We start from the raw sequence: 24106 nt of genomic DNA on the forward strand, positions 1-24106 counted from the left end.
CTCTGGTTACATTGCTGTCTCTCTCTCTCTGGTTACATTGCTCTCTCTCTGGTTACTTGCTCTCTCTCTGGTTACATTGCTCTCTCTCTGGTTACATTGCTCTCTCTCTGGTTACATTGCTCTCTCTCTGTCTCTGGTTACATTGCTCTCTCTCTGTCTCTGGTTACATTGCTCTCTCTCTGTCTCTGGTTACATTGCTCTCTCTCTATCTCTCTGGTTACATTGCTCTCTCTCTCTCTCTGGTTACATTGCTCTCTCTCTCTCTCTCTGGTTACATTGCTCTCTCTCTCTCTCTCTGGTTACATTGCTCTCTCTCTCTCTCTCTGGTTACATTGTTGTCTCTCTCTCTGTCTGGTTACATTGCTGTCTCTCTCTCTCTCTGGTTACATTGCTCTCTCTCTCTGGTTACATTGCTCTCTCTCTCTGGTTACATTGCTCTCTCTCTCTCTCTGGTTACATTGCTCTCTCTCTCTCTCTCTGGTTACATTGCTCTCTCTCTGGTTACATTGCTCTCTCTCTGGTTACATTGCTCTCTCTCTCTGGTTACATTGCTCTCTCTCTCTGGTTACATTGCTCTCTCTCTCTGGTTACATTGCTCTCTCTCTCTCTCTCTCTGGTTACATTGCTCTCTCTCTGGTTACATTGCTCTCTCTCTCTCTCTCTGGTTACATTGCTGTCTCTCTCTCTGTCTGGTTACATTGCTGTCTCTCTCTCTCTCTCTGGTTACATTGCTCTCTCTCTCTGGTTACATTGCTCTCTCTCTCTCTCTCTGGTTACATTGCTCTCTCTCTCTCTGGTTACATTGCTCTCTCTCTGGTTACATTGCTCTCTCTCTCTGGTTACATTGCTCTGTCCCTCTCTCTGTGGTTATATTGCTCTCTCTCTCTCTCTGGTTACATTGCTCTCTCTCTCTCTCTCTCTGGTTACATTGCTCTCTCTCTCTCTCTGGTTACATTGCTCTCTCTCGCTCTCTCTCTGGTTACATTGCTCTCTCTCTCTCTCTCTCTAGTTACATTGCTCTCTCTCTCTCTCTCTGGTTACATTGCTCTCTCTCTCTGGTTACATTGCTCTCTCTCTCTGGTTACATTGCTCTCTCTCTCTCTCTCTGGTTACATTGCTCTCTCTCTGGTTACATTGCTCTCTCCCTCTCTCTCTGGTTACATTGCTCTCTCTCTCTCTCTCTCTGGTTACATTGCTGTCTCTCTCTCTGTCTGGTTACATTGCTGTCTCTCTCTCTCTCTGGTTACATTGCTCTCTCTCTCTGGTTACATTGCTCTCTCTCTCTGGTTACATTGCTCTCTCTCTCTCTCTCTCTGGTTACATTGCTCTCTCTCTCTCTCTGGTTACATTGCTCTCTCTCTGGTTACATTGCTCTCTCTCTCTGGTTACATTGCTCTCTCTCTCTGGTTACATTGCTCTCTCCCTCTCTCTCTGGTTACATTGCTCTCTCTCTCTCTCTCTGGTTACATTGCTCTCTCTCTCTCTCTCTCTGGTTACATTGCTCTCTCTCTCTCTCTCTGGTTACATTGCTCTCTCTCCCTCTCTCTCTGGTTACATTGCTCTCTCTCTCTCTCTCTGGTTACATTGCTCTCTCTCTCTCTCTCTCTGGTTACATTGCTCTCTCTCTCTCTCTCTGGTTACATTGCTCTCTCTCTCTCTCTCTGGTTACATTGCTCTCTCTCTCTCTCTCTGGTTACATTGCTCTCTCTGGTTAATTTGAAACCTGAAGGTTCAGTTTACTGAGGACGCATGCGTGCTGTTTGATGCTGGGGGCCGGGAGCCCTGGAGAGGGCGGCAGCTGGGTTCGTGTGTCTGCCTCTCCCCCAGCCCTAGCCTGAGACCGCCGGTGGGTTCATACAGACGCAGCACCGTCCCTTCAGCAAGTGTGCCCGGGTATGAAGAGTTTGCAGAATGTCCAGGAGAGGTGGCAGGAGGCGCAGCTGGTGCCTTTTACTGTGCTCGGCTTGTCTGTCTCTGGTGGGTGAGTGTGAGTAACTACCTCCCACTCTGTGGGTTATAAAAGCCAACCTCAGGGTGGCAAGAATCCTTGATTGACCTTTGTCACTTATGCGGAGTTGGCTTTGTTTCGTTGCGGAAATAAGAAGCTCAGGAATTTAAGGATAAGTATGAGTCATTCGGACCAAGCAGTGACCAAAGTGTTTAACCCTTCATGAACCCGCCCATTTGTGTTATGGATCCTTCATGAGCCTGGAACAGAGAAGCTCGTTTCAGAGTTAAACTTCAAGCACATTGATTTTTCATATGTAGGTCAGACCAGGTAAGGATGGCAGATTTCCTCCCCTGAAGAGACATTAGTGAATCAGATGGGTTTCTGACAAGAAGCAGTGTTGTCATCATGATTGAAATTTTATATATTCCAGATTTATTCAGCAAATTTTGCAGATTATTGTTCTGATGGTGCTACTAGACCCATCATCTCCCTATTTGTTTGATTTTTATTCTTAAAACATGTTAACCCTCCCATTATGACAACAACTGTTGCTTTTGTTACTGTGTTTGAACACCAAGATAGATTTAAGAATTTGTGTTTCATTACATCACAACAGTGACAACAATTTAAAATCACTCCAGTGGCTGCAAAGGAACATCTTGGGGAGCTGACACTTGCATTATAAATGCCCATTTGCTTTCTGACTTTTCTAGATTCTTTGCCTCTGAACTATTTTCAACTAATTGCTTGTAAGTATCAGTTATATCCCAGGCCAGATGAAAAAATTAGGAACCTTCCAATATTTGATTATAGACACAAAGTTAAATCAATGCTTACCTCCACCCTTTAAAAAAAAAGTACTTTTAAATTGGCACACGAACAACAATGATGACATGTATTCTCCTTTTGAAGTTCGAGAGCATCCCCATCACAGTTGTAGGTGGCACAGTAGTTAGCACCACTGCCTCACAGCACAAGGGACCCAGGTTCAATTCTGGCCTCAGGTCACTGTCTGTGCAGAGTTTGCACATTCTCCCCATGTTTGCATAGGTTTCCCCTGGGTGCTCTGGTTTCCTCTCAGTCCAAAGATGTGCGAGTTAGATTGATTGGCCATGCTAAGTTGACCCTAGTGTCAGAGGGATTAGCAGGATAAATATGTTGGGTTACGAGGATAGGGCCTGGGAGGGATTGTGATCGGCGCAGACTCAATGGGCCAAATGGCCTCCTTCTGCACTGCAGGGATTCTGTGACAATGCTTCCATATCATCCACAAATTTAGAAATCCTGCCCTGCACACCATGATCTGGAACATTCCTATATATTAGGAAGGGTGAGGATCCCAACACTGACACCTGCGGAACTTGACTATAGACCTTCCTGTAATCTGAAAGCAACTATTTATCACAACTCTCTGTTTCCTGTCACTCGGCCAACGTATCCAAGTGCTTACTTTCCATTTATTCCACTAACTGGAATTTTGCTCACAAGCCTGTTGTGTGGAACTGTTTCAAATGCCTTTTGAAAATCCATATACATCACATCAACAATGTTGCCCTTATCAACCTTCTCTTCCCACCTCAAAATTCCAGCAAGTTAGTTAAACATGATTTTCCCTTAATGAATCTATGTTACTTTTTCTTAATTATCTTGCACCTGTCTAAGTGACTAGTGATTTTGTCCCAGACTAAACTTTCCAAACGTTTTGCCGCCACTGAAGTCAAACTGACTGGTCTGCAGTTGCGGGCTTTATCCTTGCATCCCATTTTGAACAAGGTTGTAGCATTTGCAATTCTCCAGTTCTACTCCTGTGTCTAAGGAAAATCAGAAGATGATCATGGCATTCTAGAGTTTTACAGCATAGAAAGAAGCCCTACAGTCCATCATATTTGCACCTGCCACCAAGCACCTATCTATTCTAATCCCATTTCCCAGCACCTTTATAGTCTTTCAAGTGCTCATCTAAATGCTGTGAGGGTTCCTGTCTGTATTCCCTTTCAGAGAGTGCGTTCCAGACTCCCACCGTGCTCTGAGTAGAAAAGCTTTTCCTCAAATTCCCTCTAAGCCTCCTACTCCTTACCTTAAACCTATGCCCCTGGTTATTGACCCTCTACTCATGGGTAAAATTCCTTCCTATCCACCCTATCTATGTTCCTTGTAATTTTACACACCTCTATCTTGTCCCCCATCAGCTTTCTCTGCTCTAAGGATAAGAAACCGAGCTGAGCCAGCCTTTCTTTATAGCTGACATGCTCCAACCCAGGCAACATCTTGATGAATTCCTAATTTAACGCATCCTTCCCATTGTATGGTGGCCAGAACTGCATACAGTACTCCAGTTGTGGCCAAATGAGCATTTTATACAGTTCCATCATAACCCCTCTGTCCTTACATTCTGTGCCTCAGCTAATAAAAGCAAGTATCCCATATGCATTCCTAACCACCTTATCTACTTGTCCTGCTACCTTCAGGGATCTTTGGACGTGTACCCAAGGTCCCTCTGGCTCCTTGTACTTCCCAGCTGTTCATTGAACAACTGTTCATTGTGTCCTTGCCTTGTTAGTCCTCCCCATCACCTCAAATTTTTCAGTGTTAAATTCCGCTAACCAACCATATATATTGCCGTGTAACCTAATGCTTTCCTCCTCAGGATTTAACACACTACCAATCTTTGTGCCATCTGTGAACTTATTGATTATATCATCTACTTTCATGTTTGGATCATTAATGTACAGCAAGGGACCCACCGATCCCAGTAGTACACCACTGGACACAGGCTTCCAGTCACAAAAACAACCTTTAACCATCACCCTCTGCCACTAAGCCAATGTTGGATACAAATTGCGCTGGGTTCCATGGGCTATTACATTCCTGACCAGTCTACCACACAGGACCTTGTCAAAAGACTGAAACGCATCAAAGATTTGATTCATGGTGCTCATGTAAGACATTCTGTATCATCTACTGCAACAGTCATCATGCTGTTGAAGCAGAAATTAGTTCAGAGCCATTATTGGGAATTCTTTAGCAATCCAGTTGAATGATCAAATTTTCAGTCATGTGGAAAACACAAATAAGCTGGAGAAGTTGGCATTCTTCAGAGAGGCAGAAATTGTTTGGTTCCTGAGGGTGCTGAGTAGGACATAACAATGGACAAACCCAAAGAGAGACCACAACTGTTGGAAGAAATTAGCAAGGTTAAATATAACAAGAAGAAGGAAGAAATGTTAAATGTAGAAATAGAGTGTGTTGAAGGAAGTCGCCCCTGACTTAAGAGTTTGGAACCAGGGGGCGGCATCATCTTCATCAAAGAAATCAAACATTACATGGCGAAGACAGGAGAATGGGGATGAGAATCACATCAGCCATGATTGAATAACAGAGCAGATTTGATGGGCTGAACGGTCTAATTTTCCTCCTATGTCTTGTGTCTTATGGTCTTATTTAAGAGTAAGGAATAGGCTATTTACTGAAACGATGAGGAATTTCTTCATTCAGAGGGTGGTAATCTTTGGACTTCTAAATATCAGAGGGATGCAGAGGCTCAGTCACTGAGCATATTCAGGTCAGAGATTGACAGATTTTTAGATATTAAAGGCATCAAAAGATAGTGTGGAAAAACGGCATTGAGTGAAAAGATCAACCATCGTCTCACTGGTGGAGCAGCTCGAGGGACCAAATGGTCTACTCCTGCTGCTATATCCTATTTCAAATCTCTGCCTTTCCATTTGACAGTGGATAGCTTCATTAGCTGGTGGCAGGGTTGAGATCGTCATGCTGAATTAGGTATTGGAACTCTCATGTTAATCTCATTCAAAATACTACAATGTGCAAAGTTAGCTTCGAAATTAGCTGTACCATTTTCCTATTTGTAAAAAAAAATGCACTTTATTTAAAATGAACCAGCACAATAATGAAAATGTGAAAATAGTTATTTAATTTCATTAGACAGATCACACCCTGTTTACTTTTAGCTGTGGTTGGTGCTTTCTGTTATTTGACTGCTAGTAGATATTACTTGTGACATTAAAATTGTTAACATGCATCAAAGGTATGCATCAAAGCATGCACAAAGATATTTTGGCCTTGGAGGGAGTGCAGAGGAGGTTTACTAGGCTGATACCAGAGTTGAGGGGGTTGAGCTATGAGGAGAGGCTGAATAAACTAGGCTTGTACTCGTTGGAGTTTAGAAGAATGAGGGGAGATCTCATTGAGATGTATAAGATGATGAATGGGATGGATAGGATAGAGGTGGAGAGACTCTTCCCGCTCAAAAAAGACAGTAGGACTAGGGGGCACAGCCTCAAGATAAAGGGGGGGCGGTTTAGAACGGAGTTGAGGAGGAACTTCTTCACTCAAAGGGTGGTGAATCTCTGGAATTCTCTGCCCGTTGAAGTGGTGGAGGCTGCCTCGCTAAATATTTTTAAGACGCGGGTTGATGGGTTTTTGATAAGAGAGGGGATTAAGGGTTATGGGGAGAGGGCGGGAAAGTGGAACTGAGCCACGACAGATCAGCCATGATCTTATTGAATGGCGGGGCAGGCTCGAGGGGCTAGATGGCCTACTCCTGCTCCTATTTCTTATGTTCTTATGTTAAAGCTTTGTCCTTGTTCAGTAGAGCTTGGCAAATCAGTACCCTGTTTCTCTGGAGACAACTTAGCATTCTGATGTAGCTTTAATGAACTCTGTACTTTAGGTAAAATGCAGAGGGATCTAGGTTTTCTAGTGGACAAAAAGCTAAAAAACTGGTCCAACAGGTAGTTAAGGCCAGCAATTGTTTTGGCCTTTATTACAAAGAGGTTGGAATTTTAAATAGGGAGGTTTTGTTGCAATTGTACAGGGTGTTGGTGTGTCTCAGCTGGAATACTGCATACAGTTCAGGCTCCCTTACCTAAAAATGGATATAGTAACATTGCAGGCAGACCAAAGGAGATTCACCAGGCTAATTCCTGTGATGAGAAGCTTGGCCTATCAAGAGAGCCTAAATAATCTGGATCTGTATTTCTTGGAGTTTAGAAGAATGAGGGACGACTTTATTTGTATATATAAGATCTCGAGGGGATTTTGACAGGGTACATGGAGAGATATTTTTAGTAGTTTGAGAGTCTTGAACAAGGAAAAATAACTACAAAATAAAGAGTCAATCATTTAAAACTGTGGTGCATAGAAAGCTTTTCACACAGAGGTTAGTGAACCTCTGGAATTCTCTGCTTCAAAGAATAGTGGAAACTGGATCATTAGGAAGATTTAAAGTGGACATGATAAATATTTGTTAGATCCCAGAATAGAGGGCAATGAAGAAATTACGCAGTAAAGGAGTTGATCTTATTGAATGGTGGGACAGGCTTGAAGGGCCTGGTGATCTACCCCTGCTTCTATTTCTTGTGTTCATAGAATCGTAGAACCCTACAGTGCAGAAAGAGGCCCTTCGGCCCATCGAGTCTGCACTGAACACAATCCTACCCAGGCCCCACCCCCATATCCCTACATATTATACCCACTAATCCCTCTAACCTACACATCCCTGGACACTAAGGGGCAATTTCTTAGCACGGCCAATCAACCTAGCCTGCACTTTGGACTGTGGGAGGAAACCGGAGTACCCGGAGGAAACCCATGCAGACACGAGGGGAATGTGCAAACTCCTGAGCCAGGAACTGAACCCAGGACCCTGGAGCTGTGAAGCAGCAGTGCTAACTACTGTGCTACCATGCCGCCTGTGTTCTTGTGTCTTCATTCTGTCTCTCAGATTGAATTTCATTGTTTTGAAGATGTGCTTTTCAAAGATAGAATTCTAAATTTTTCTTTTTCTGTCTGGATTTCACTTTCTCTGTGAACAATGGGATAATTATCTAGATTGATGCAATTCACACAATTTAATACCCCTTAAAGTGAGCTGAAAATAGACGCTCAGCCCTCTGGGGAATGTGAAAGACCCCATCTCCTGTTGACTCTCACTATCCTGAGACTTGGCAAATGGTTCTGAGATGAGACTGCAAAATTCACTTCTCTGTTCTGAAACAATAACTGCAGTATAAATGAACTAATAGAATTTGTCTGGAATATAGACCCAGCAAAGTACTTTATGAACCCCTTTAAAGACCAGGAGGCAGAGAACAAAAGACAATGCTGTACTGAACACAGGCTGTTTGAAGCTGTTTGCTTTCTCTTTCTCTGTTTCTTGGAAGTGCTGTGCCTGATTTGCTAAGTAACTGCCCTGAAATGAGAAACCAATTGCAAACCTCAATCTTTTGATTGAGAGCTTAGAAATGTACTGCACCAGGGAAGGCAGCTAAATTAAATGGCTGCAGTATGGAACGGCTGCAGTATGGAACCACTGCATCAAGGCCAGAAAGGCTAAACATTGTTATGGCCACATGAGGAGGGTAAAAATTATTCCCTAGTTTCCAAGACAGGCCACAACAGGGTTTATTGTGAGTTTAGTAAGAATGAAGGCAGTTACTCATTGTTGGTGCGTAACAATTCACGTGCTGATTGCAAAGAAACTGACCTAGCAAGCTTACTTGAGCTTAAGATAAAAAGGGATTAGTTTTTATTGTGTTTAAAAAAAGGTAAAGATATAAAATGTTTGGGGAAGTTAAATTCATGCTCAACTTTCACTATACACACAACCTGATAGACAGTGGCAGGTTTCTTTATTAGCCAAATTAAAGTTAAATGCTACAAGCTATAAAAAGAGAGAATTCACAGTTCTGAGTCCTTTGCTTGTGTTTGTGGCTCCAGGAATTTCTCTCCATAATGATCTTGAAATTCCAGGAATTGAACCCCATGTAAAACTGCAATTCCTGGAGACAATTAATTTTTAAAACTTAATCCACTTTTTCCAGAAGTGGATGATTTTTTTTGTCCCTAATTTGTTTCACTCTCTTTTGGCTATTCTTATTATTTATAAATAGCTGTTTGGTCTCTTTTATGTTACCTGCCAATCTACTCTTATACACTTTCTTTGGTCTTATTTCATTGTTCTGTTCATCCGTCTACTTTTTCTCTTCACTTTGGTTCTCTACTATTTTATGAATCTAACGTTTATTATAGACTTCCTTTTTCTATTTTCAATCTCTGAATCTTTAGCCATTTAAGGAGCTCTACCTTTGGATGCCTTTCCTTTATCACTCGTTGAAATATGTTTAGTTTATACCCAAACAATCTCCTCTTTGAATACCTTCCACACATGTGAATAAAAGTTACAAGATATCTGTATTTGAATCGAATGGCTTGGGCTGCACCTTTGTATATGTGGTCAAATGTAACTTCACTCTTCTGGGTTAATGTATCAAAACAAGAAGGGTAATTTTTTGAGATTGAACTTGCTTTTCAATTTTTTGTAGACCATGAAAGTATGCAGTAAAACTGGCTATATGGCTTATTATCCTGTTCCTCTCTGAAACAGCTACAATGGCATCTTGTTCCATTGCTGTTTTTGCCTTAAAATTTTCAAGCATTATCCACTTTGAAAGGTATCATGGATTCTCTTTCTATCATGCCCTACCAACTCTCTGTATAAAACAATTCTTCTAACCTTTCCTTTAAATTTGTTTGTGCTGCTCTTAGGTTCATGCTTTCTATTTATAAATTTGTTGAAATAGTTTCTGCAAGTCTCTCTTTGAATCCTGTGATCAGTTTTACACTCCTGATACACTAAACAGCCATGATCAAAACCATGAATTGTCTGCAAGTTTGACAAAGGTGCATAATCTATACTTATCCTCCTCAAACTCTTTGCGTAATTTAACATGGTTGATCATATCATCTTGTTCCTGTGTTTTTCTTGTCTTGCTCAATGGCACAGCTCTTGCTTGATTTCACTTTTACCTCGAACCACAGGCATAGCACATTCACACATGGCTTCTCTTCCCACTCACCAACTCCTTGGGATCCATTGGGTACACTTCTAAATGTACACTAAATGGCACTTAACCTGTTACTACCCCTAACTTAGCCCATCTGCCATTGAACTCTCATTCACGTCTTTGCATTAACCAAATCTGTAAATAACAGTGTTCCCCTGCTCAGCCTTCCCTCCTCTAACCTCCATATTTTCAGCTCATGCAAAACTTCGCAGTCTCTACTCTATCCGTCACAAGTCTTGCTCACCTGTCGTCTTTGTCCTTGTTAAGCTGCATTGTCCTTCAGCCCCCATTTTTTTAAACTTCAAATCTCAAATTCACGTTCTTGTGCTTAATTCCCTATATTGCCTCACTATATGCTGGTAATCTATCTCTGTACAACTATTTCCAAACTCTGTTTGTATATCCCTCTTGTACATCTTCCTCTCTGTCTTTGGTGATGGCCTGAGCTTTAATTACTTAGCTACTTTAATTACCTAGACTCCTTAAACCCCACTGCCTCTCAATCTCTCTCCTCCTTTACGACCTTTTGTGAAAACCAGCTTTAATGACAATCTTCTAATAGTTCAGGATCCATTTTATTTTCTTGTGCCACAGAGAAAGATGTCAGGATTTTTTTAACCATTAAAATGTGCTGTATAAATACAAATTTTAGTTTATTCCTAATTATTAAAACTCTTATAATTTTTGAATGATTTTCTTGGAGCTCCTTCTCCTTAGAACAAAAAAGAAGAGTCCCATTTCATCTAAACCCTGCTTGAAGGTATTTGAGCCCTGTTTATCCTTCCTCTTTTAGTTTTTAGTGTTCATACAAGGTCTTTGTTGTGCCCTTTAGTAGCACCCTCCCTTCTGAATGGGTTCAAATCTCACCTCAGAGTCTTGAGCACTCTGAATAAACTGGGGTGCAGTACTATGGGACTGATGCACTGTTAGAGATGCTGTCTTTCAATGAGACAATAAGCCAAGACTTTGTCTTCCCTCTTGGATGTATAGAAAAGGTCACATTGTAGGAAATCAAAAAAAAAGGGGAATTTTGCTCCTTTCCTCATTGTTTGTGAGACCTTTGATATACACAAAGTGGCTGCAGCACTTCTGTGATACCACTTTGGCTATACTTTTGGCTGTAAAATGCTTTGAGATTTCCTGAGGCTATGAAAAGCAGCCTATAAATGTATGCCTTTCTTTTGTTTGTGTTTTTTGCCTCAGTTGCCTCATCTGATTGACTATTCCAAATATATACAGTTGTATATTTACTTTAAGAGAGGGGAGAATTGGTGGGGAGGTGCAAAATGGCAGTTATAAGTAAAACATGTTTACATTTTCAGAGCTCAGTATAACTATGTCCATGGTAATATAAAATAGAAAAAATGTGTAAAAATGATATTAGTATACCAAGTGACGCAAAAATGAAGTCTGTCAAAGTGAATTAATGGAATGTGGGTATTGCTGGCTAGGTCAGCGTTTATTGATCATCCCTCATTGCCTTTCAGAAGATGGGAGTGAGCTGCCTTCTTGATGGCTGCAGTCCCTGTGGTATAGGTACTCCTATAGTGCACATAGATGTCAGATTTTTAATATAAATGGGTAGATATATATGGAAATTATTGCTACATCAGCTTCATTTGAGAGTGTAGTGGTGTTTAGCTCCTCTCACATGAAGTAGGTTCATAAACTTAAAAAAAATCATTTAGGTTTGTTTATTAGTGTCACAAGTAGGCTTAACACTGCAATGAAGTTACTGTGAAAATCCCCTAATTGCCACACTCCAGTGCCTGTTCAGGTACACTGAGGGAGAATTTAACATGGCCAGTGCACCCAACCAGCATATCTTTTAGACTGTGGGAGGAAACCGGAGCACCTGGTGGAAACCCGTGCAGACTCCGCATGGATAGTGACCCAAGCGGGAATTGAACCTGGATCCAGGTGCTGCAAGGCAGCAGTGCTAACCACTCTGCCGCCCAGAATGAGATTCTTGTCTTCTTGTAGATCCTGAGCATATGCCGTTCCACCTTTAATATGCTTAGCAGACTGAATGTAGTAAAATGATGGTTTATCTGTATTGTTTCTCTTGATTTATATATAACCTTGATCTCTCATGTAGGTTTGCTTACAGTTTCTTTTAAATGAGGTGTCCACTCCAACTGTACCAGGTCATGTATACAAGAACGACAAGGCCATTGTAAGTATTAGAGCTGCTTGGCTTAGGGATTGCATTATTCCTGGGTTATCTATGTAGAAATGAATTTCATAACTTTAATGTGCTTATCTCTATCACTTCAAAATAACTACTGTCAAACTCTTTGGAAGTTTGCGAGAGATGTCATGAGGCATTGGAAGTGTAAGTATTTTTCCCTCCATATTTCATTTGATGATTTTTGTTATCAAAGGTAAGCTGCTTAATTTTACAGGAGTGAACCTTCAGATTAATTCAGAGTTCAACTGTCCACATTGTACATAATAATACAAAAACAATGAACATTCTCCACTGCCCTACTTCACTGATTTACCTTGCTTGGCTTAAAGTAATATTCTAAATCCTTTGTGTGTTCATCAAGGTCATATTTGGCTCACTCAGTTTTCTTCAAATATTTATCCTTAGTAGTCCACCTCTGTGGCACTGCTCTCTTCTGCTTTCCCTTCTACCAATTGCACTGTAGCTATCACATGGGCCTGAAAAGGTTTTCTTCTTGTGGTCTGCAAGGTAGATCCTGTTTCCAGGCTTGGCTTCACTCTTTTCAGATGCCCTTGTATCTGGAAGTATGGAGTCTCCATTCGTATGCCGTCCCTTGCAATATCTCCGTTAATCAAGTGTAGATACTGTAACCGCCTCTTTGGAATTGAGCTAGATGAGATTAAATCTATTCCAAATTAATGTTAGCAAAGCTGAAACCATCTTCTTCCATACACACTCATATACCACTGACTATCCTCCTCCAACAGCTAGCACCTTACCTTAAGCCCTGGCCCTTGTTAAACATTAATTTCCTTTCCCATATCTGATCTGTCTTAAAACCTCTTCCTTCCACCTCAGCAAGATCTACTCTGCCGCTACCTCCAGCTCCTCTGTTGTCAAAACCCTAATCCATGTTTGTATCACCTTCCATTCTTTGCAAATTTTCATCTTTCACAACTCTTAATACGAATATTCAAAGTATTTCTAGAGTGAGAGATGTAGATCAGCATTTGAGGACTTGCAGGTGCACAAAGCACAAAAATGAGAATTGGGGGGGGGTGGGGGAAGATGAGGAGGAAATTCCATGAAGTTATTTGCAGGTGAGGGTGAGAAAATTAGATGCCTTTCAATGACACTGGAAACCAGTAATCGTGAGAGGAGCAGAAGTGATGAGTTTGGAACACTCATGCTATATAGACTTATGGATTTATTCAAAATAAAAATTATATCTTAAATGAAAATAGAGCTGGGACATCAGCTGCCCTTTCCTTTTCTGTTATTATACATGGAATTACACAAGGTGTTGGAAGCTTGCCTTCTTCTCTAGACAATTATTTAAAATGCAGCAAATTTTTCCTATGGATTACTGGCTGCCAATATCCAATAATACAGGAACTAGTTCACCAATAGACTTGCAGACTTCTCAGCTTTGGAATGGAATTCCATAGTGTTGGTTGAAGAGTCTTTGTTCTATCACAAGGATACGTGAATGTGTGAAACTTCAACACTGTTGTATCAGAGACCGTTTGTGAGAGTGGTAAAAACCAGGTACTATAGTCACATGACAGAAACCAGATTTCTGGTAAGGGACAGTTAAGATATATTTTTCGAGCAAATAGAAAGAGGAAAGGTTAAGACCAGCAAAGGAATAGTACATGCCTGAAATCTGTCAGGTGGCAGAGAATTTGGGCTGACCTTTTATCAACCTATTTGAAGAATCAAACTAGTTACTATGCTGCAGAAGTTCCACTGCACCCCAGGTAGAGTGAAGTGAGAGAAACTGCTACTGCAAGCAGTGAATCCTTGTGAATCTATCATTATAAACATCCAACTTATTTTTCTTCAGTGGACCAAAAAAGAATTGGGCTTGCAATATTTCAAACCTTTATCTCAAGAGAAGCAGGTATGATGGTGAAGTTTTGGAATTTTAAGACCTAAATGCATGCTACCTTTTTTGTGCTTGTCTTTTCACACGTGTGTGTGCGTGCGTGTGTGTGCGTGCGTGTGTATATGTGTGTTACCACAACCTGTGACTGTCTGTAGTGTGCAGTATTCTCCCCCCTGACTATTACAGGGTGCTGACCCCTCATCTCTCTGTGCATTTAAAAATATCTTTAGCACACTCTTCACCTGTGCTTTTTCTGCTTGGTGTTTACTAGATATTCACCAATTGTGAAGATATTGGCGCTGCCTGTGCCTGTGAAGTGCTCTGAAGAGATTGAAACTAATGGGCGGCACGGTAGCGCAGTGGTTAGCACTGCTGCTTCATAGCTCCAGCGACCTGGGTTCGATTCCTGACTTGGGTCACTGTCTGTGTGGAGTTTGCACATTCTCCCCGTGTTTCTGTGGGTTTCCTCCAGGTGCTCTGGTTTCCTCCCACAGTCCAAAGATGTGCAGGTTAGGTTGATTGGCTATGCTAAAAATTGCCCCTTAGAGTCCTGAGGTGCATAGATTAGAGGGATTAGCAGATGGATGTTGGGGTAGGGCCTGGGTAGGATTGTAGTCGGTACAGTGTCGATGGGCCAAATGGCCTCTTTCTGCACTGTAGGGTTTTATGATTTCTATGATTCTATCTGAAGGTGGAAAGTGCTACTTAAATGTCAGTTGATTTGTGTACAAGATTGCTGATGGTAATGCACCTAAAATGCAGCAGAGGGAGCACAATATCATTATGGCATTCTGAATAATCAGTTCACCACTTGGATTTGATTTGATTTATTATTGTCACATGCATTAGTATACAGTGAAAAGTACTGTTTCTTGCGCACTGTACAGACAAAGCATATGATAGGGAGGTAGAGGGTACGGAATGTAATGTTACAGTTGTAGCTGGGTTGTAGAACGAGAGTAAAAGAATTAGAAGGTATGCTGGACACAGCTTGCAAGAAGTCCCCTCGCTACAGCACCATCTTGGATTTCTGAATATTTGTACATTTATTTGGAGGATACAATGAGCTGAGACACTGTTTTGTTCTTCAGATATTTAGCTCCAGCTCAAACAGGGTAGGATGATTTTTTTTCCCCCTCTGTTGGTTTAATAAACTATTTTGCAGATGATTTGGATTGGTATTGTCAACTGAGATATGTTGGAGCAATTAAAGGGAATTTCTCATCTGAGTGTAACATGTAATATATCCAATAAAGTATACAAAGAATATGAAATACATTAAATTTCTTGCACTGAGATGGCTCATTGGATGAGCAGATTTTCATCCAACAAACACCTCAAATCTTTCATGTTCAATAATTTTTTTTTCTTATTGTTAAATCTGGTTCACTGTTCCTCCATGATTTCTGAAATAAAAAGTAAAAGATACTGTCTTTTGAGCCAGGGTTACATTCTGGGATCTTCCAAGGCAGCAAATAACATTAACTGGGATTATAAAAAAAAAGTGCAATGTTTTTGAAAATATACTTTAAAACTAAGGTTATGTAAATAAACCCTTTTGGAAATTTGAAAGTTAAATTCTCTTGCTATGAAGGCCAATATACCATTTGCCACCTTTACTACCTGTTGTACCTATGAGCTTATGTTCAGTGACTGATGCACGAGGATACCAAGGTCTTAATATCCGCTTCGCTCAATTTACATCCATTCAAATAATAATCTGCTTTCCTAATTTTGCTATCAAAGTGGATAACCTCACATTTATCCATGTTATATTGCACCTGCCATGCATATGCCCACTCACTTAGCCTGGCCAAATCACGCTGAAGCATCTCTGCATCCTCCTTACAGCTCACCCTCCCACCCTATTGAATGGCGGGGCAGGCTCGAAGGTTGATGGGTTTTTGATAAGCGAGGGGATTAAGGGTTATGGGGAGAGGGCGGGAATGTGGAACTGAGCCACGACAGATCAGCCATGATCTTATTGAATGGCGGGGCAGGCTCGAAGGGCTAGATGGCCTACTCCTGCTCCTATTTCTTATGTTCTTATGTATCATCTGCAAATATGGAGGTAATATATTTTGTTCCCCCTTCCAAATCATTAATCGATAATGTGAACATTTGGGGTCCTAGCACATATTCCTCTGGTACCTCACTGGTCACCTACCAGTCAGAAAAAGACCCATTTATTCCAACTCTTTGTTTCCTGTCTGCATCCCAAGACATTATTCGCAATCCCATGTGCTTGAACTTTACATAGTAATCTGTGTCAGGCCTCGTTGAAAGCCTTTTGAAAGTTTAAATAAACCACATCCACCGGTTCTCCTGGTCAACTCTACTGATTACATCCTCATTTCACATGTTATTTTCTCCAAATCAGCCCTGGAGATGATTCTGCTCGAATCCAGTAGTCTGGGCACAGGAGACCAGGGCGGCTGACTTTATTTTTTATTTTCATTCATGGGATTGTGGGTATTGCTGACTCGGCCAGCGTCTATTGCCCATCATAATTGCCCTTGAGAAGGTGGTGGTTGGTGAGCTGCCTTATTGAACACTGGAACCACATTGCTGCTGCAGTCACCTTCCACTTTTACAGCTGATGAGTCTTTGTGATGTTAAGGATGCTTTTGGATTGTATCATTTTTCTGGATGCTGCCTCCCAAAGACCTTCCCTAGGTGGCCCCATGCAGAGCAAGGAGCTCATGAAGGCATCGCTCAAGGGATCAGTGCATGCACAGACCTCCCCCTCACAACAGGGTGGCGATCAGCAAAGGGTTGTTTGGAAATTCCTACACAAGAGCACTGGAAGTCCGGAAATCTGAATCTTTATTGGTATTTACTCAGTGTGCTTTGAGTCAGTGGGTGTGTAGTCTTGATTGTGTTTTCTGATTAGGAAGGAGAACCGGAATGAACATGCTTGTCTGTTTCATAGATTTGTCTTCAAAATCTATCAGTCACATTGTTTATTCCTCCTGACTGTCTGAAGAGTGGGAGGAGGAATAGTGTAAGAAAATGATACTAAAATATTAACATTCAATAATTGGATTTAACTTGTGGTATTTTGGATTTGTTACAGTACAAGTCAAACCTCAGCAGTGTCAGAACCAGGTTGAAAACTGTCCAGTACGATGACACCTGCCCGGTTTTTAGATTGCAGTCAGACGAAGAGAGACCCCAGGAGGACGTAGCATGTCGCCGAGTAGATTTTGTTCCAGGTTCTTGCCGCATCATGAAAGAATTGTTTGCTGACAAAAAAGCTGCTAATTGTTCATATCAGCTGTCGAATGTGATTTGTGAGATTAAGGTACATATTTTTAATCAAACATTCCAAAACCCTATCAGTGCACCCACAAGAAATGTTTGAAAAGAATACTTATGCAGCAGGACAAATGAATTGAATTGTTAAGTTTGTATAGAATTCTTTTTAATTGGAAAACCAATTTGAAAAACCAGAGTTCAGGACAAGAAAGATTGAAAATACTAAAAGAGAGGAGGAGCTCCCCTTGGGCCTGCAGCACCCTCTCCCCTGGGCTCCACTGCACCCTGGATCCCGCAGTGCCCTGGACCTCACCGCGCTGCACCCTCTCCCCTTGGTGCTGTTCACTCAATTTGTTTGGTCCTGCATCTGTTGAAACCTCAACACCCACCTGGAAATTTGTGATTGAAGAAGGAAAAAACTCACCTTGCAACTTAATTAATTGGCATAGTTAATTGTCTGGCATCTTCCATTCCTGGAACATGTTGGAAAACAGAGATTTTCCTGTATGTATTTACCATGCGGAAGGGCAGTAGTTGCATGGGACCATCACCACTTGAAAGTTCCCTTCCAAACTGCTCACTATCCTGATTTCAAGTCACATTGCCGTTCTTTCACAGTCGCTGGGTCAAAATGCTGGAACTCTTTCCCGAACAGCATTGTGGTATACCCCATACCACATAGACTGCAGTGGTTCAAGAAAGCAGCGCACGATCATCATCTTAAGGGCAGTTAGGAATGGGCAATAAATGCTGGCCTGGCCAATGATGCCCATATCCCATGAATGAGTAAAAGAAAAACTTACATCAACGGTTTTTTTTTATTCATTTGTAGGATATGGGGATTGCTTTCTAGCCAGCACTTATTGTCCATTCCTAATTCCCTTGGGCTTGAGAGTCAATCAGTCACATTGCTATGGCTCTGGAGTTGCAATTAAGCCAGACCAGGTAAGGATGGCAGATGTTTTCTGATTTTGATTTGATTTATTATTGTCACATGTATTAGCATACAGTGAAAAATATTGTTTCTTGCGCACTACACAGACAAAACATACCGTTCATAGAGAAGGAAACGAGAGAGTGCAGAATGTAGTGTTACAGTTATAGAGAGAGTTTAAAAGAGTTAGAATGAAGTTTTAGAAGAGTAGAACGAGAATAAAAGATAGAATTAGAAGCATGTTGGGTGCAATTTGCAAGAGGTCGCTTTGCTCTGGTGTCATCTTGGGGAAACAAAATTTCCTTCCCTAAAGGACTTTAGTGAACCAGATGGGTTTTCTGACAATCTGAAACTATTGTCATCAGTAGATTCTTAATTCCAGATTTTATTGAATTCAAATTCCACCATCTGCCATGGTGGGATTCGAACCCGGGTCCCCAGAACATTAGCTGAGTTTCTGGTCCCCCTAATGGGTAATGTTAAGCAATGGGAACAGTAACTATTTTAAATACCATAATTTGGGGGCTCTCACATTAAAGTTTTTGTAATAGTGATTCTAATTCTTGAATCTGAATTTTTTTGCTTTCTGTAAGAACTACAATCCAGAGGAACCTCATGTGACCTGTCGCCATGATGTATGCAGTGAGTTATCCTCTGTAGTGGTTGGATTATACAATGAAGATGTGGGTGTTAATCAGTGGACGAAGTTTAAATCCACAGTGGAAGCCATGGCGTTTATTAATCAAGAACTGCTAACAGATTGGAGGACCTATCACCATGGTTACTGCTTTATACGCTGCCTTAGCCACGATGGAAAAAAGATATCGCAGCTTCTCATTCTGCCTCCAGTGTTGCGAGCAGGTGGTAATTCTCCAAACAAACCAACAAATGAACAGGCAGTGAATGTGAATATTTTATTTTTAGATTCTGTGTCCAGGCACCATTTTTATCGAGTTTTGCCAAAAACTATTGATACATTCGTAAATCTGAACACTAACGTGTTCAAAACTGGATGTGTGTTTGACTTTGAGTTGGTTCAAGGTATAAAGAGCAGAACATTTGAGTCTCTCCAAGCTCTGTTTGGTGGTGAGCCATTCAGTCCACTTAAACCATTCAGTTCATTTGCCCTACCACCAAAGGCTGTGGATTTCAACAAGACATACGGACGCTTTAAAGAATTTGGATACGAGGTTTTATATTTGGAGGACATGTGTTGGAAATGGGAATGGGGTTTGGTGAAAGAGCTGAGAGCGCTTAACAAAAAAAGCCCGTTTTCAGAAAGAGTAAAGTTGTTCTTGGAAGCAGTCAAAAGAAGTGGAATTGACAGGGTGGATGTTTCATATTCTAGTTGTGATATTCTTCAAGAAAATGGGGTGAAGGATATGTTCCATGGACCTGCTGCTATGTGTTACAATGGCATACATCAGCATACCTACCTCCTGCAGTACATTGAATACTTTATCACACGTTTCTCTTTTCTACAAAAGCCTCTCTTCAGTTTTCTCATGTTGGACACCAATCATGAAGATACAGGCCTCAGGTTAAAGCAAGTGGATGAAGATCTAGCCAAACATGTATCTTTCTTGTCTGATCAACCAAACACTGTGACCTTCATTCTTTCAGATCATGGCAATAATTACGGGCAGTTTGTTTCAATGACCACAGAATCTCAGGTTGAGGTGTTCCACACTGCACTATTCATGATTGTCCCAGACACAGCGGCCATTATACTGGGTGAAGAGAAGATGCAATCTTTGCGCACGAACCAGCACAGACTGATCAGCCTTCTTGATGTTCACTATACCATACAAGGTCTATTGCCATCTGTTGGGGCTAAAGAAAGGAAAGACTTGAAATATGGCATGAATGGAGATGGGTTACTGAGCCCAGTTTCCCCAGGTAGGACCTGCAGTAGCATTCCTAGGATACCCCCCAGCTTTTGCATATGCCAAGGATTTGAAAAGCCAGCACAAAGCGATTCTAATTTTGCACTGTATGCTGAATTTGCACTTGGTCAGATGAACCATGAAATCCTTCAACAACAGAGAGGAGACAAAAACTCTCCCAAAGGCTATAAGGCCTGCCAAAGATTAATTGGTGTTAGGTTTGACAATGTGAAAATTCATGAAGAGCACAAAAATGAGACCATTGTAAAACTTGATCTCTCTGTGAAGGCTTCAGAAAGCGCAGGTCACAATGAAGAAAAGTACTTAGTGGTCATAGACTTCCGTTCTCAGGTGGATGCTGCAATGACTTTATTAGGCTTTGACCGATTGACCCCATACAGCCCTTATGAAGTTTGTGCTGATAGTGATGTTGATTTAAGGTTATGCATCTGTGATTTAGAAAATGGTCATGAAGCGTCAACTTCATATTGGAAGAATGTTTTGACCTCATCAGTCTCTTGGACTGAAACTAACTTCAGCTCAATTCATGAGTCTTGTCTGTATCTCATCAAAAGACAGTATACTTCAGGCATTGTTCTGGCAGTGGGTAATGCCTGTCCACATATCCAGTATGACATTGAATTTGACTTCCTGACTGTTAACATGTACTCATCATCTGTAATGCCTGTAAATGTAACACTTTGGCCAGGAACAGAAGAGCTCCTCACTGTTGGGTTTCAAAAAGTTAAGCACAAACCTTGGAAATATAAGTATTCGTTGAATTATAGAGCATCCACATTGTAGAAAAGAACATATTGAGGATAACTCTGGTTTTTCATTAACAGGCTACTCTTCACACCAGTTAAGTAATGGCTTGCAATAGCTATTCAGGGTCAAATATGAATTCTGACAGTTTATAGCTAGGATTACAATTGGAACTATTGTATGGATTGCATTCCACCTTGCTGTTGAAGAAAAAAGCGAAAGGTGAGATCCATGATAAGTCTGGAAAGATTAATTGACAATGGATGATAGTATAAGACTAAAGAACATAGTAATAAGAAATACTAGACCTGGACTTAAACTATTGATGTACCCTGAAATAATTTAGAGCGTAGTTTTCTGAGATAGGGGCTGTGATTTTTCTGTCTCAAAGAACAAAGAACAACACAGCACGGGAAATAGGCCCTTCGGCCCAACAAGCCCACACTGCCATTTTAACATTGTGCTTTTCCTCTTCCACCCTTGACGCATGTCTATGCTTATGGCACCCATATTGGAAACCAGATTGAGGGGAGAATAATTTAGGGACAATTTGTTACACCAATCAGCCTAAGAGCACATCTTTGGGGTGTGGGAGGAAACCGGAGCACCCGGAGGAAACCCACGCAACCACGGGGAGAATGCGCAAACTCCCACAGACACTGGCCCAAATCCATGCATCTGCACAGCAAACAGTGATAGTCACTGAGCTGTCGTGGTGCCCATCTGCTGGTCCAGTTTAAGCATGCACGAACGACGCAAAGTACTAGGCTACTCTCGAAACATCCAAGAGCAGCCCACGCACGACCCACCATGTGTATGCCCCTCGTTAGACAACAAGGTGGACCGACGCACCTGTGGAGTAAAAGAGAAAAACATCAACACATGTAACAGTTGATTTCCCACAGTTTTGGGTGGGCAATGGGGCAGAGAGTCCAATGGGACTCACCAAGCACTTTAACACCATCAGAATTTCCTGTTCCAATCATCCCCATTCTCCTTCAATGATGTCATGGCATTCCCACCATGAAAGTTTTAGTATAATTAGTGTACTTCCCCACATAACTATCCCCCACCACCCTCCACCCCCAGTTTGGACTCTAATCTCACCTCCCCGTCGGTAAGTTTACAACAATTTTTGCCGAATGCGTACCTGATGAAGAGAACTCACCAGGGGTGTACAAGTAGTTACAGTCCCCAAAGGGGAGAGGATTATGCCTGGGCAGTACTTTGGAAAACTGGGAAGAGAGTGCTATAGATATTTGTAGATCTGTGGAGTGGGATTTAGCTCAAGTATGTGCACCTGTATCAATGATGTGGATGTGCCGGCATTGGACTGGGGTAAACACAGTAAAAAGTCTGACAACACCAGGTTTAAGTCCAACCGATTTATTTGATAGTAAACTCACTAGCTTTCGAGTTAGCCCCTTTGTCAGGTGAATGGAGAGTTCTGGCCTCAGACAGAGCTGTCTGTGCTTTATATGCTCTGTCTGAGGCCAGAACTCTCCATTCACCTGACGAAGGGGCTAACCCAAAAGCTAGTGAGTTTACTATCAAATAGATTGGTTGGACTTAAACCTGGTGTTGTCAGACTTTTCACCTGTATCAACACAACTACTTCTAACCCAACTCCTGCCCAATGGGAAGAGTGTTCCAAGCTTGCAAGGATATTTTGGCCTTGGAGGGAGTGCAGAGGAGGTTTACTAGGCTGATGCTGGAGTTGAGGGGGTTGAGCTATGAGGAGAGGCTGAATAAATTAGGCTTGTACTCGTTAGAGTTTAGGAGAATGAGGGGAGATCTCATTGAGATGTATAAGATGATGAATGGGATGGATAGGGTAGAGGTGGAGAGACTCTTCCCGCTCAGAAAGGATAGTAGGACTAGGGGGCACAGCCTCAAGATAAAGGGGGGGCGGTTTAGAATGGAGTTGAGGAGGAACTTCTTCACTCAAAGGGTGGTGAATCTCTGGAATTCTCTGCCCGTTGAAGTGGTGGAGGCTGCCTCGCTAAATATTTTTAAGACGCGGGTTGATGGGTTTTTGACAAGAGAGGGGATTAAGGGTTATGGGGAGAGGGCAGGAATGTGGAACTGAGCCACGACAGATCAGCCATGATCTTATTGAATGGCGGGGCAGGCTCGAAGGGTTAGCTGGCCTACTCCTGCTCCTATTTCTTATGTTCTTATGTTCTTGCCCACAACAATCTAACCATATCTCTTAACCTGGGATCATCGAAATAGCTAACCCTTGAAGAGTTCAGACCAATCTTCTGGCCAATTAGCACCCTTGCCTTCCCTTCTATCTACTAAACTATAACGTGTATATTTTGACTAAAGGCTCTGTATCTTCCTGGTTCCTGGCCAATCAGCATTGTAGCTTTAGCTGTTGTTTACTGCTAAGCCAGACCTGCTAGAGCCCAAGCGTGCAAATGTGCCTTGCCTCTATAACTCCAGTTCATTCAACCTGTTCTTAAAGCTATCACAGTATTTGGCACGTAAAGAGATGCCAGTTTTAAAATTCTCTTAACATGAAATCCGAAAATTCACAAATCATCCAGTAGTACATATAAATTAAGACCTTTTATCACTATTATATAATTTGACAAATTAAGCCTTGTTACCTAAACGTGCCAACAAGATGAAGTCTAACAATATACTAATATAAAATATTAGACTTCTCCTGTTAGTTTCTACAACCCAGAAATGCCTTTACAAAGTGAATTGTCAGTTTCCATGTAACATTTTTAAACAACGGAAGAAATCAGGATCTCAGCTTATCAGGGTGTCAAATAACGTCCAGTCGCTCTGTGGATCATTATATTGTCTTTATAATCTTTTAAGTTTCACATTCTTGGATGGCTAGATTTAAAGAAATTGTTTAGCATAGTTAGGGTAATTGCTTTGTGTGGAGTGACACTCCATGATAAATTTAAAAGATCTCTACAGTTACCATGTACAATGTGATTTGATACCTGCGTACCACAGTTTTGCATGGAAACTTCTGAAGGTAGCAAAAACCTTCTCGAATTTTCTCAAATTCTACCCACCAGAACATTTGACGTTGTCCAAAATTTATACCAAGTCACACTCACCCCTCACCCCTGTGCTCACTTGATTGGCACTGGCTCTCAGTTCAGCCACACCTCAGTTATAAAGCAAAATCTCAAACTAGTTTGCAAATCCTTCTATAGCCTTGTACCCTATCCATCTTTGTAACCTAGCACAACAGCCCTCCAAGATGCCCGTGCTCCTCCATGTGCTGAGGCTCTGAGCTCTGAAATTTCCTCCTCAAACTTTTCTGCTTCTCCACTTTGCTTTTCTTCAAATCTTTCTTACGACCTACCACGTTGATCAAGCTTTTGGTCATTGACCTGATATCACTTTATGTGGCT

At 41.6% G+C, this 24106-nt stretch overlaps 1 protein-coding gene across 1 annotated transcript; it reads left to right on the forward strand.

The window, feature by feature from the left end:
• The first annotated feature begins 2263 nt into the window (after positions 1 to 2263).
• Positions 2264 to 22096, forward strand: LOC145344100 (uncharacterized). Its single transcript, XM_080190935.1, has 5 exons — positions 2264 to 2278; positions 10523 to 10579; positions 11918 to 11995; positions 16954 to 17181; positions 18663 to 22096. The coding sequence occupies exons 4-5, from the start codon at positions 17107 to 17109 to the stop codon at positions 20757 to 20759; spliced, it is 2172 nt and encodes a 723-aa protein (XP_080047061.1). The 5' UTR covers positions 2264 to 2278; positions 10523 to 10579; positions 11918 to 11995; positions 16954 to 17106; the 3' UTR covers positions 20760 to 22096.
• The last annotated feature ends 2010 nt before the right edge of the window (positions 22097 to 24106 follow it).

Source organism: Carcharhinus amblyrhynchos, chromosome 1 (assembly GCF_965287045.1).
Source record: "Carcharhinus amblyrhynchos chromosome 1, sCarAmb.v2.hapA, whole genome shotgun sequence".
Lineage (NCBI taxonomy): Eukaryota > Metazoa > Chordata > Chondrichthyes > Carcharhiniformes > Carcharhinidae > Carcharhinus > Carcharhinus amblyrhynchos.

Excerpts from the sequence above, each read along its gene's own strand:
- LOC145344100 (XM_080190935.1), top strand. The coding sequence starts at position 17,107 with ATGAAAGAATTGTTTGCTGACAAAAAAGCTGCTAATTGTTCATATCAG. Across the intron at positions 17,182-18,662 it reads ATGTGATTTGTGAGATTAAG|AACTACAATCCAGAGGAACC; the intron begins GTACATATTTTT and ends GCTTTCTGTAAG.